Source organism: Salvia hispanica, chromosome 6 (genome assembly GCF_023119035.1).
Source record: "Salvia hispanica cultivar TCC Black 2014 chromosome 6, UniMelb_Shisp_WGS_1.0, whole genome shotgun sequence".
Classification (NCBI taxonomy): Eukaryota; Viridiplantae; Streptophyta; class Magnoliopsida; order Lamiales; family Lamiaceae; genus Salvia; species Salvia hispanica.
In genome coordinates this window covers 36,492,478-36,507,205 of record NC_062970.1, presented here as the reverse complement: position 1 = coordinate 36,507,205, position 14,728 = coordinate 36,492,478, and the positions used below count along the sequence as shown (strand labels likewise).

At 32.7% G+C, this 14,728-nt stretch overlaps 1 protein-coding gene and 1 pseudogene across 1 annotated transcript; one reads left to right on the top strand and one right to left on the bottom strand.

The window, feature by feature from the left end:
* Nucleotides 1–1,349: 1,349 nt before the first annotated feature.
* On the top strand, nucleotides 1,350–4,166 carry LOC125197556 (probable transcription factor KAN4). The gene is made up of 6 exons (XM_048096322.1): nucleotides 1,350–1,591; nucleotides 2,135–2,211; nucleotides 2,353–2,389; nucleotides 3,386–3,524; nucleotides 3,597–3,687; nucleotides 3,849–4,166. The coding sequence occupies exons 1-6, from the start codon at nucleotides 1,363–1,365 to the stop codon at nucleotides 3,933–3,935; spliced, it is 660 nt and encodes a 219-aa protein (XP_047952279.1). The 5' UTR covers nucleotides 1,350–1,362; the 3' UTR covers nucleotides 3,936–4,166.
* Nucleotides 4,167–4,938: 772 nt separating this feature from the next.
* Nucleotides 4,939–6,335, bottom strand: LOC125195239 (annotated as a pseudogene).
* Between the last annotated feature and the right edge of the window lie 8,393 nt (nucleotides 6,336–14,728).

Genomic DNA, 14,728 nt, shown 5'->3' with positions numbered 1-14,728 from the left:
TGAAGATAACACTTGTACATGAACTCAAAACTTTGGACCCAATAACTTAAATTCTTAGGTCAACCTTAGTAAAATAATCTCTCCGTTTATAGTAGTGGAGTCACTTTCCCATTTTGGTAGAGTCATTTATCTTTTTAATAAAAGTCAACACATTTCTTCTCACTTACTTTATTCTCTCTTATTTTATTTTTTCATCATATCTACCCTTTTCATTTCCTTGTTTATTCTTAACTTACTTAACACAATTTTTCTTAAATAGTGTATTGAAAAGAAACGCTTTCACTACCGCGGAACAAAGAGTATATCTTAGAACCATTAATTACTGGAATGGATGTGTGATTGACGTGATGATTTCTATCATCATTTCCTTCCATTGTTTCTTCATTAATTTATTTTATGAATCATCATTTCATTTAAAATAAAAATATTGGTAAATATCAAACACTCATGATACTAATACACAGAAAATAATTACTAATCCCTTCGTTTCATTATAATTGAGGCGGAACTTTTGGGCACAGAGTCTAAGAAAAGGATGTTGGGTGTGTTGAATAAATAGATAAAAAATAAGAGAGAGGAAAAAAGTTGAGAGAATAAAGTATAAAGTGAATAAAGTAGAGAAAATAAAGTAAGAGAGAGTAAGGTAAGAAAGAGAAAAAGTACCATATATGGAAATGACTCAACTATGAAGAAACTTTCCAAAATGAAAAAATGACTCAACTATAGTGAAACGAAGGGTGTACTACTATTATTGTTTACTATTTGATGTACGTGTGTGTGAAAGTGAGCTAGGGAGAGAGATGCAAAACAATACAACTTAAGTTGATTCTAATACACTACTCCCTCTATTCGAATAAAAGCCCCATTTTTTCATAATCTTTTTCCAAATAAGTAGACGAAAATTTAATTATTGCCAAATAATTTAACATTCACGTCACGCTTTATATGGAACGATCATAACAAATGAGCCTATATTTCAACTATCATTGTTTATGAAATTACAACAAATTATATCTACATAAATTTTATTAAATTAAAATCTATATAAAGGATTTTTTTTATCATGAATTCATGACGTCAAATAATTTCCCAACTAATTTCAACGCATACTGCCAATATTTCCCTATAGTGGAACGTCCCAATTTAAAAAAAGTTCAATAAAAAACATTCTATCTAACTATAAGAGGATTTTTGAACTTATCCCGACCTTATGGTAATCCGTGAAAGAATTTTTTTCATTGACAATTGAAACAAATTGACCAAATTAACCTCGACGCTTAAAGAAAACAAAATATTCATCACTTATAAAGAGACCACATCTTGCGCTTCATGCTGTGAAATTCTAAAGTAATTAAACCAGCCATGGATTCTCCTCCTCCTCTCTCCACCGTCGACGACAGTCAAAACCAGCCCTCAGGTTGGCCTCTATGCCAGCAGGGAGCGGAGAGTCTTCCCAGAGACTCTCCGCCTCCTACCATTTCCAATGAAGGCGTTAGACCTTACATTAGGTCTAAAATACCGCGGTTGAGATGGACGCAAGAGCTTCACCGATGCTTCATCCATGCCGTTGAAAGCCTGGGAGGCGGAGATAGTAAGATCACACACATGCTTGTTGCATACTCCTACCATTTTTTTAAATTGAATTCTAGCTTTTGCACACCAACTAATAATTCTACCTCCAATTTTGAATTATTTCGATTTTTTCATACAATTGCTAAGTTGTTTGTTACCAAATTAATGTTGAGGTGGACGCCCGGAATGTTTACATTTACTTAAACAGCCGATGTACTAAGGGACAACGTATATGTGGATGTCTACGCGGCATTATTTTGTAATTTCAGTTAGCCATAAATGCATCAATTTATCGAAAAATGTCAACCGTGTGAAAAATTAGAATAATCGAAAATGTGTCTTAGTTTCATCGTGCAGATTGAGAAATACTCAGCGAAAGCTCATATAACATACCCTTTTACTTATCGTTAATCAATTAATTGCATGTGCATGGAGATAAAAAAAAAATTTGTATTCATATATTATTTCTAGACTTTGATAAGAACGAATTCATATAATTTAAATTGTAGTAGTAGTAGAAGTATTAATTTAGTAAATTGGTTACATTGAATTTTGGTGATAGGGGCAACTCCGAAAATGGTGCTGGAGTTGATGAATGTGAAAGGGCTGAATGTAACGCATGTCAAGAGCCATCTTCAGGTTGAAGACAAAACCCTTCTTCTAGGGTGATATAATTTTTTGAGAAATGACGTATTCATTTGAATACTTTTGAATGATATATTTATTTTTTTAAGGTATGTTTTGTTTAATGGTTTATCTCATTCTTTCTGTCATGGACAGATGTACAGGAGCGCCAAGCAAGATCAAATCATACAAGGTGCGTAAGCAAATGCTAATACTTCCATATGTATTTAAGGCTCATCTACTTCCTAAATCATTTAATACTTTTCTAACCAATAATTGTATGTACTTGTTAACTATTATTAGTCAAAAATTAGATTATTTGCTGAGCTAACATAAGGTAAAAATATTATTGTGCCATGAAATTGAAATTTTATTTTATTAAATCCGAATATATTTGTATTTATTAAATCCAGAAAACGTCTAACGAGCCATGTAAATCTTTATATGAGGAAACAATAATTTTGAGTTACTTTGTGTGTTTTCTGATAGTTCGAGTATTTAATTTTATGTGTATGTACTATAATTTAAGTTACCTTTATTAATTAAAAGGTATAGGTATTTGGTACTTGTAAGTTGTAACAGTATTATATAGCCAATGTATATAATTTCTTCTTAATGGTTTGATATTACTGTATCACTGAAATTTAAGACTAAATTAACTTAAAGAAGAATATTTATGTGCTGCAGTTGCACAGACGTAGCATATTAGTACTATTAAATTCATTAAATGAATAATAGTAGTATATTATTAAAAATAATAATATAATAAATTAATAGCCACTAAACTAACATTTATTACTTAAAATTGAATATTTTCTGAATATAAAATTACAACATCAAACTAAAATACAAAAATCAAATTTTAAATTATTGAAAAGAAACTAATTTTTATGTTAAAGCATAAAAAAGATGGACACAAACATGTGACAGAAAATGTCTAACTAAAAATTATACAAATACAACTCGGATATGATACAAACTCCATATACATCAAGATGGACATCACTCTGTTTCCTTTCATTTTTTTCTTCAATTTAAATTTTGTACTAATAATTAATTAGGATCTAATTACGATATCTTATCAATATCATTTAATTTTACTTTTGCTAGTGGAGTACTAGTATTTAATTTCATCAATTTTTTGTTTATACATATGATTTGGGCGTTAAAGTAATGTACATAAGTGCAGGTGCTAAGAAGCTGCAAGCACCATCACAACAAAACCATGACTCGCATTCCATTCACAGCTGCAACTGCGGAGTTCTAAGAAAAGATCTACTCAATCAAGATCTATCCAGCCTCATTAATCCTGAGACCAAGCCCAAATGGTATTGTAAAATTATTTTTTCTTAATAAAATGTTGTTAGTTAATAACTATTCTAGGTCTTGATCATATGCAGGCAAGAAGTGAAACTGAAACCCAACGAAATCGACCACTCTGTCGTGCTAAAGGACTTCCTCGGCAGCAGCAATGAACCTCCTCTAAATAATGTTAGTGATTTATTTACTTTTACGATTAATTGCATCTAAATACATGAACTTTGACCTCTAAGAATTCTGCCTCTAAATACACGAACTTTCAATTGTTTTCATGTGGGTGAAAGTCTGTGCAAATATCATTTTTTAAGAGAAATATATATCTATGTTTTCAGATGTGCAAGGAGAAGTGGGAAGGCACTGGGGAATCTGCGGCCAAGGAAGATGCAAATGGCATATCTCTTGAACTAACCCTTGGTTAATAATTGAGTTGATTATTTTATGATTTCAGTCAAATCAATAAGTTTCTACAAATCTCCTTTATACATGTTGGATGCCAATTAGGGCTCTTCACAACATATATCTCCAAGATAAATTGTTCAATTGGTCAGTTTATTGTGTTGGCCAAAAATGAGGGCAAAAGCCCTTGAAACTGTGGCTAGTTTTCTTGTTTTTTTTTTCATTAAATAAGATTTGGACATAGAGTGATATAATTTCATGTGTTGTAATTAGCTTTACATGAGTGGTATACAAACTATTTAGCATGATCAGAAAATCTTATTTGCAAACTCATCAATGGCTTTCCCTTTGATGGAAGAATCCTTCATCTCCACCATTTCTCCGTTTTCGATTCTCTCCAAATCATCCCCTCCTATGTTCGATTGTATCGACTCTTCCATGCATGTTTAAAGAATCCAGCATTGCTTCTATACATCTATCTGATCAAACACCATTAATCCCACTTGGCCACCATGCTCCGATGAGTTTACCAACCACCGTTCCACTTGTTTCTCTGATCTCTGATGTTTTTTGTGCATTTGTTCAAAAGTAGATTGCTTTTGATATGTGGAAGAGCGATTTTGGAGACTCTATTTGGAAGATTCATGGTAATTCCTCGTGTGGAGGAATGTAGGATTGAGTGCATAACTGTGTTGTCATTCAAAACAAATACTACATAATTTTATATACCAATATCTATTAAGAAAAGGATAAATATAAAGAGTGCACAACTATATTATATTACCATTCGAAACAAATAATTAAAGTACAAAAATGTTATCTTCATTTTAAATGGTACTATATATCACTCATTCACTCTATTTATAGAGATTAAAAGCATACACACCTTAAAAATTAAAATATACAAAATGATTCTAATTCATATAGCCTTCTTCTCTAGTGCAAATTTGCAATATCAAATATAGTTGTAGGCTTGTAGCAATACCGTAATAGTAGTAACAACTCAGTAGAGTGGTGTAGAACAAATCATGCATTGGGATAAGTAGCATACAATGTAATGCCACACATGCCCTCTATAGCATTTACATTTCTCTGCAATTTGATATATCCACCATCTCCCCATCCTGCCCCCCACGAATTCTTGAGCAACCAAAACTTGATTCCATCTTCACTTTCGCCGTAGCCAACTAGTGTAACTGCATGAGTGAGATGAGTTCCACACTCCCCAGTTAAAACCCCACTATGGTAAAATTGGAAGAGTCTTGGGTCAATAGCAACTGAGATAGGTTGGTTAGCTACTGCAGCTAACAAGGCGGCCTCATCACTACTAGGAACAATACTAAATCCATTTATATTTGAAAACAAAGATGATGGTTTGTTATTGGTGCATGCTCCTTGAGTCGCAGTGTAAGGATAGTCGGTATCAGATGCAAGACCCCCGTTTTGCATCACGAAGCTAAAAGCATGTTCCATTCTTCCACCCATGCAGCCTTCGTAGTAGTAGTTGCAGTCAATAATGTGTTGCTCGGATAATGAAATCAGCTTGCCTGATCGTATGGCTACTATGCCCTCAATTGCGGCAACAGCTGAGAATGCCAACAACATCCTACATGTATGCGCATGGGAATTATGTATTGAATAATGAAAATAGTGGAAACTAATTATTGAGTACCCCTTTCAATTGAAGAGAATACACCCTAAGTAGTTGAGTAACTTGAGTTTGTCTAACACAAACACATGCATATATTGGATGTGGTTCAAGTAAAAAATATTTTGTGAAACATGTGACTGAACTTTGTGATAACTTTATAGTGAATTCGTGATACTGGCCAAGTGTAAAGAGTTTAATGTGGTAATTTGTAGGTTTAGTCTATAATTCTCAAAATTACTTATCACACTAAATGTTTTATTGAACCACATTTCATAGATATTTATGTATATACCACCATGTTACAATAGCCAACAGAATTACTGTGACACTTACCACATGACCCTTGATTTTGTACAGGCGTGACAACATTGTAATCTCTCCAATCAAGACTTGGTGGTACATCTTTCACATTTTTGTATGCAAAAGATGATTGATGTGATAACGGTATCTCAAATGATGGCATGAAATTTCCTGCATACTTAGCCAAGAACTCTTCATGCGTTAGATCTGCAAATTTATTTATCTCAAGTTTGTATGTGTGATTTCCTTCCAGATTAAACCTTTCAATATGTTGCACATTTTCCTTAAATATCTTAAACCTTCTCTCCTTCACTTCCTCATTCTTGTAGTTGAACCCATGTTGAGCCATCCATCTCTCATGTTTCATATATATGTTCTTGTTGTCATCTGATAATGATGCTACTTGATAACATGATGTTGCAAATATACACAAGAAAAGAACTGTGTAATAATATTCTTTATTGGCATACATTGGTGTATTAAATATTTTTTTAGTGGATTTGGTTGACTAATGTGAGATGTTTAGATAGACAATAGGTGTGTGTGTATATATAGACATGCATTGTTCCTATTTAGATTGGTTAGTTATTACGTGAATTTAAATGTAGGATAACAACTTTATGCATGAGTTATCATGAGATCATGCATGGCATTAAAATTCAGATAATTCTATATTAATGGATTTGCATGTGTGATATATTGAATTAATTTTAAATATGAACTATATATTCATGAAGATTGAGCATGAACAAATCATTTTACAATATATTTTATTTATTAACTTGCATTTACTTTATGATTAACATATACTATTATGAATAGATTGTAATCGTTAAGTAGGGGTGGGTAGGTACGGTATACCTTACCGAAACCACCATACCGTATACCTTACCGTGAATACGGTATGCGAAAAAATCATACCTTTACCTTACCAAAGTTTTTGGTATACCGAACTTCGGCATACCTTATTTTCGGTATGACGAATTTCCATACCAATACCATACCTTGTTTTCGGTATACAGTACCGAAGTTCGTTATACCTTACTTTTGCGGTATACCTGACTTTCAACATCAATTAAAATAAAAAAAAATAGAGTTTTTAGAATATTATTTATATTTTATAATTTTAAAAATAAATTAAATATAATTTATTCATAATTATATTTATATTTCACAATAGATTTTATAATTTAAAAATATATAAAATATATTTTATATATAATTGTGTTTATATTTTTTTGGTATATACCCTAGTTTACGGTATATACCTTAATTTACGGTATATACCGAATTTTCGGTATGCAGCGGTATACCGCGGTATTTAAAAATTCATACCGCTACCTTACCGGAATCTTTCGGTAAGGTATCATACCGTACCGAAAGTCACGGTATACCGAAAATTCAGTATATTCAGTATTTTTTCGATACGATAAGACCGTTATTTCTGTATTTCGGTATTTTTACCCAGCCCCATCGTTAAGTATGTTGTTTCTAAAATTAAAATTAAAAACATACTACTCCAATTATTGGATTCAAAGATGAGAGGATATGATTTAAGGAAATTAAACTTCATTATAACATTAGCTAGTGGTGTAACTTGGTTTTTTCGGTTTTGGGCCGCGATAAATAATTGTAGTGAATTATAGTTTCAAAACTGAAATTTTATTGTATATTGTATAAAAAAAATGTAGCACTACTACTTTCTAGTGTTTTATCCATATTATTTCGGAAGGGATCAACTAATGCTTTTAGTAAGACATTTGGTGCTACACCAATAATAAATTGACATGTGTATACTCTTTGAAAAAATGAAAATTAAATTAAATTCTATGTGGCATCTCTTCCTCCTCTCACTCACCTCCAGAAGGGATCAGCTAAGGCATGTAGTAAGACATTTGGTGCTACACCAATAATAAATTGACACATGTATACTTTTTTAAAAAAAATAAAAATTAAATTAAATCCTATGTGGCATCTATTCCTCTTCTCACCCAGAATTCAGTGGAGTGTGTGAGTGAGAGGAGGAAGAGATGCCGCATATGATTTAATTTAATTTTCATTTTTTCAAAGAGTATACACATGTCAATTTAATATTGGTGTAGCATCAAATGTCTTACTAAAAGCATTAGCTGATCCCTTCTGTGTGTGAGTGAGAGGAGGAAGAGATGCCACATAGGATTTAATTTAATTTTCATTTTTTCAAAGAGTATACACATGTCAATTTATTATTGGTGTAGCACCAAATGTCTTACTAAAAGCATTAGCTGATCCCTTCCGAACTCCGACACTCCACTGAATTCAACATTCATTTCATCTTCCCCACAACTCTCCACCTTTTGAACATCATATTGCCGCCGGTAAAAAGCCAAAGCACCACCTCTGCCTCTCTCTGTGGACTAATAAAAAGAAAGAGAGAAAAAAGTTGAGATTTTGTGTGTATAAACGGAAATGGGAGTTTGCACTTCTAGACCCAAACCCTCTCAAGAGCTCAATTGCCATTCATCAGGTGAAATTGGTGATAGTTATGACCCAAATCAGAATAGCGTTGAGCACCAAGTTCCGGCAAAGAACAGCCGCGAGAATGGGAAAACTTTTGGAAGCTTCGAGAAGAACAAGAGCGAGGAAAAAGGCGAAGCAGGAAAAAAGTCTCCGTTTTTCCCCTTCTACAGCCCGAGCCCGGCTCATTACCTCTCCTCCAAGAAGTCTCCGGCGAGATCTTCGGCGCTATGGAGCGGCACGCCGAGGAGGTTTTTCAAGAGGCCGTTTCCGCCACCGTCTCCGGCGAAGCACATCAAAGCCGTGTTGGTGCGGCGGCACGGCTCTGTGAAGCCGAATGAGGCGGCGATACCGGAGGGGAAGGAGGTGGAAGGGGCGGGTTTGGATAAAAGCTTCGGCTTTTTGAAGAATTTCTACAGCAAATATGAGTTTCTGAAGTTCAAAATGAAGGTAGTAGAGTTTTTGAAACTCTACCTATTTGTGGTGAAGATGCCAAAATGAAGTTCAATTCGGCAAGAGTTTGTAAGGAAGATGCATAGGGAGTTGCAGGAAAAGAAGAAATGAATGTTGAATTCTGGGTTAGAAGAGGAATAGATGCCACATGGGATTTAATTTTATTTTTATTTTTTTTTAAAAAGTATACATGTGTCAATTTATTATTGGTGTAACACCAAATGTCTTGCTACATGCCTTAGCTGATCCTTCCGATATTATTGTTGTAACCAGTTTTTGGTTGTTGGGTTGAACTTTCCTTAGGACCAGAGTTAATGCACATATGTAGACTTTTTTCTTGTTTGTAATCTTGTTATCAACCAATTATTTTTATTTTTCAAATTTATTTTGGAGATGATAATGATTTACTTGGTACAGATATATTTGGGTAATGCATACATTATTTGTTTGGGTAAAATTTGAGGGAAGAATGTGATTTCATTTTAAATCAATTTTTCTATCTATTTTATCGAACACGTAGATTTAATCTATATACCAAAAACCAATCATTCTCCATCTAATTTTGAAGGTATATAGTATTATATTAGCGATTATTTATTTTTATTTTATTTTTGAAAGTTTCATTTTTTCAAGAAAATTAGAAATATTAAAAAGTTAAATGCATTGGAAACATATATATATATATATATATATATATATATAGAGATGCGATCATATCATAACTCTCAAATCACATGATAACTCTATAACTAAATCTGGACCACACATATTTTATGAAAAAACTATGATTTCCTTCGACATATTCCAGAATTGTGATGATTTTTCCTTCGATTCGTAGGGTTTCAAATGCGATTCAGAGTGTTTGAGTGTTTCCTTCGATTCGTAGGGTTTGAAATTCGATTCAGAGTGTTTGAGTCTGAGATGAATTCAGATCGTTTTCTTTTTTCCCACCAATTTTAAAATTGAAATGACAATTTTGCCCTTAATATATTCGAAAATGATAGTTTTATTTGATAAAATGATAGTTTTGTTAGATTAAATCTAGACCACATATTTTAAAAATGTGTGGTGGAGATTTAGTTATAGGGTTATCACACAAATTGGGGTTATCATTATAATCTATATATATATATATATATATATATATATAGAGTCCCATTATCCACAAATCCACTCTTAAAGACCGAACCACCGAACCCTACCAAATTAGGGCTTTTAGATCTAGTTTTTTATGGATAAGATACAAAAATTTATAAATTATTTTCACCTTCATCACGAGCCTATTTTAATTCATCTGAAGGTAAATAAGTCATACTAACATGTTACGAAGATTTAACTTCGTTCCAGAATATATTACTTCATTCTAGTAGGTTTTTACTTCATTCTAGTAGGTTTTTTGTAACGCCCCACTTTTTCAAACCCTAATTTTTGGGTTATAAAATTTTTTTGCATTAAATGCCTTAAATGCTATGATATGTGGATTATTTGATGAGTAATTAATTGCATAGTGTCTTTGTGACCTAATTGCGTATGAGAATGGAGATTGAGTTGAATAGTCAACTTGTTGAAATGTTGACGTGGCTATTGAATAGTCAAAGATGGGAAAAATATGACGTGGCCGTTGAAAGGTCAATGCGTTGAGAAAAAGGAGAGGAAATAAGGAAATGATTGATTGGGTGTGAATTTTTTATGCGGAGAAATAATATTGTGGGTGAATTATTTTCCTAAGGGATGAGTGAGAATTGAATAGGAGCATTTTTTTTTTTAAATATGTGGAAATTTTCGGCTATCATATATTGGAGAAGAAATAATATTATTCTTGGATTTAATTATTTGTTTGGGATAATTATCCAAATTAAATCCAAAGTCCAAATACTCTATAATTCCTACATGGAATTTTCGAACCACCACTATAATTTTTCCCATGAGATTTTCGAAAATCTCATTTATTGGAGAAGAGGGAATTATTTATTTATTTGATCCCTTATTTATTCTCTTCCATGAATAAATATAAATATGCTAGAATATCCTACCATATCTTGTCATATCTAAGAAAATATTGCATATCCTAATTAAATTAGGATTTGAAATTCAAATCCCTTGAAGATTTGGAAAAGTCACGCCTAGTTCCTATTAAATTGGGGAGTTTAATTATTATTTTTCTTGCTCCGTGATATATTATTCTACTCCGTGAAATATTTGAATTTAAATTATAGGCTAATTAAATAGCCTATAATTTTCGAAATCCCCATGTTTCTCAACCAAGTTAACGCCAATCTCCTCAAATCTCTCCAAATCTTCTCAAATCTCTAATTTATTTAATTATGGGATATTATTATTTGTGACTCTATAAATAGGAGAGAAACCCTAACCCTAGAGATCACAAAACCGGCGCCCACTCTCCCCAATATTTTCGAAAATTCTCTCCCCACTCTCTCCATATTTTCTTCAAGTTTTCTTCAAGATTTCTTCATCAATTGAGAAGAATTCAAGTGAAATTCAAGAGATTATTGAAGAATCAAGACTAATTCCTTGTTTCTACCGTTCGTTCTTTTGGAAAAGGTACTTTAATTATTGATCTCCTCTTCTTCTACCGATCAATCGGTGTTCTTGTTTCCACATGCATATAGATTGAGTGAAGGGGGAATAAATTGATGAATTTTGGGATATATGTGTGCAAGTGTGTGTGTGCGAGACCGTGTGTGTGTGTGTGCATGCCTCGGTCGGCGTGCACATGTGTTGTGATCGTGTGCGTATGTTGTGTGTGTGGAACACTCATGCGTGACACGATTTAATGATGATTTGGAGTTGTTATTTGAATAAAAATGATATGCTAATCATACCTTGATTTTGATTGGTGATTATGAAAATAATCGATGGGAAAAAGGGAAATATGGGAGACATGCATGATTTGAAATCAATGATTGAAACTGATTTATAATACGCCTAATTTAAAGGTGATACTTCGCGCTCTCAGCGTGATAAGCGAGGAGAAGAGAATACTTTCGAGATAAGCCGACGAGGTGGGCTTTCTTTTAAAATAAGGACATTGTCCTAAACTGATATTGATGAGAATGAGATATGTGTTATCATGCCTTGATTTGTTTTGTCGTGCCTATCCCTCGTGGCTATGCCACTATTGTTATAATCGAATTCGGATCCTTGTAGAGCCGCAAACTCTACTTGGGTTAGTGTACACCAATGTTAGACCGAGAGTCAGCGTACGGGTTGGCCGGTCTAGTGACCTGGATTGCGGCCGCATTCCTTGTCATGTAGAATGAGGATATGGTAAACGTCTATGAGAAAAAATGGTTGCGCGACCGTGATATTTGAGAAAGAAGATATTTTGGTGCCTCGGGTCTTTCTAAAGTTAAAACCCCGATGGACACTTGAAAATGGCATGACAATAACTATATTTGTGATAAAACTGTTTTCGGCAATGAGCCCATTGAGTATGATTATCGTACTCAGCCCTGCATGTGTTTTCCTTATGTGCAGGTTGAGTGGTGACGAGCGGGCGGCGGTGTTGAGTAGGAACTAATAAAGATGAACTGATGGTACTTAAAGTGTTGTTGTGTCTTCATACATAGCCTCACTTCTTTCTTGGTCGCTTCCGCTATTTTTATGAAAACTTATGATCTTTTGTTGGGATAAATACTTTTATTTTCGTGGGTATGTTTTGGAATATGAACAGTTAGAAATATTCTTTTTGAAGAACTTGGTTAAGCTTTTATTTCAATAAATCTTTTGATGGATTCCTTTGCTAAGGCGTTATTCTTCCTCTACTTAGTTGTACCTTAAATGCTTTGGTCAAATCCCTTTTAAATGAAACCCTAGCCTATGATTCTTTGATGCATTTAAGTCTACCTAGTTAGCGAACGCCGCATTTATTATACCCTAAATGGGCGGGTCGTTACATTTTTACTTCATTCCAGTACGTAAATGTGGTTTCGCCGTCGCGTGTCGTTCTTTCTCTCTACAATATCTATCACCAACGCCATGGCGCTAATATGGTTTAATAAACACATGGAATGATGTAATAAATTATTGGAATGAAGTATGTGTAGAAGCATTTGAAGTCCTAGTGGAATGAAGTAAAAATCTTATCCAATGAAGTAATAACGTTTCTGAATGAAGTAATAAACTCACTTGAATAAATTGCATTTTTAAATGTTAATCAAGCAAAAACCCACGTTAATGAATTTGAATGAAGCATATGTTGAATCATTTCAAAACTTACTGGAAACAAGTAATAACATGTTGTAGTTTCAAGGTATTATGTACAGAATGAAGTAATAAACCTATACAATGAAGTAAAATGGGCTAGTAATGAAGCTGAAAATTTTTTCACAGCAGCACATCTCATCAAAAAAACTAGATCTAGTGGCCCAGATTTGGTCTCTAGTTCGGTCTTTAAAATTGGTTCGACATTGATCACAACTCTATATATACATACAAAACAATCCTTTTTTCCTGATGCATTAATTCTTTTCTTAAAACAACGGAAACTTTAAAAAAATTGTAAAATTATTCGTATATATATATATTACGAATAATTTTACAATTTTTTTAAAGTTTCCGTTGTTTTAAGAAAAGAATTAATGCATCAGGAAAAAAGGATTGTTTTGTAAGAGAGTAGAAAAAGAAAAGCTAACACGTTAAATGTATTAAAGGATGCCTAAAATTCTTTAGAATCTAGAATAGAAAAATTTGAGGATAAGTGATGCTTTGCAATCTAGAAAAGATTATTCAGTATCAAATTAATTACATAAAGTATTTAAGTTGTACAAGGCAGATGAATTTGGGTCTTTATTTTTTTTCCAAATGGGTAAATAAATTTAATGCCGCACCATAATGGACTCGAACCTTAACCTGAGAACTTTGGTCTCGTGCATTAAAATTGTGCATTTATGAAAACAACCATTAAATGTAAAAATATACGGAGCAATACATTATAACAAAAATAATCTGTTTTATACTTTGGAAAATAAACAAAAAGTTTTTGTTATATACAAGCACTCGAAAATATGAAGAAATATATTTCCCCTCTTAACTTGGCAGCTTTAAATATGTGCCTGAATAAATTTCCTTTTCTCTCCAACCCTCTCTCAATTCATCTGTCCGGAAAATAAAATATAAAATGGGTGGATGGTGAATTGAGGCTAGGGCTGGGGAAAAATACCGAAAAAATGATATCTCGCTCGTATCGTATTGAAAAATATCGAAAAATTATCGAATTTTCGGTATATCGTAATTTTCGATACGATACGATATCGTATCGTAAGTTTTCGATACGATAACGATATGAATTTTCTTATATCGTTTTATATCGAAAATACGATATATATCGAAAATTTTCGATATATCGATATTTTCGATATATATCGATATTTTATTTTCGATATATATCGAAATTTTTGATATATATCGATATTTAACGATATATCAAATTTCGCTACGATATATCGAAATATCGATACGATAACGATATGAAATTTTTTTATATCGAAAGTTCGATATATCGAAACTTTCGATACGATAACGATATAAAATTCTTTCATATCGATATTTTCGATACGATACACGATACAACGTTTTCGATACGATATATCGTATCGACCCACCCCTAATTGAGGCAGACGACATTGGCTAAGCCCCTGTTGAAGTGGCGGCTTATCATGGCCTGGTTTTGTCTCAATGCATTATGTTTATTATTTATATACAATGTGTGTATTATAAAAAAACGCATAACTGTATTATCATTTGAAACAAATAAGTTAATGATATAATTTTATACCATCTTTTTATAAAAAGAAGGATAAATATAAAGAGTTCATAATAGTATCATCATTCTAAACAAATGAGTTCAGTACAAAAAATAGATCATCAATTTAAATGATATTATCCCTCTATTTT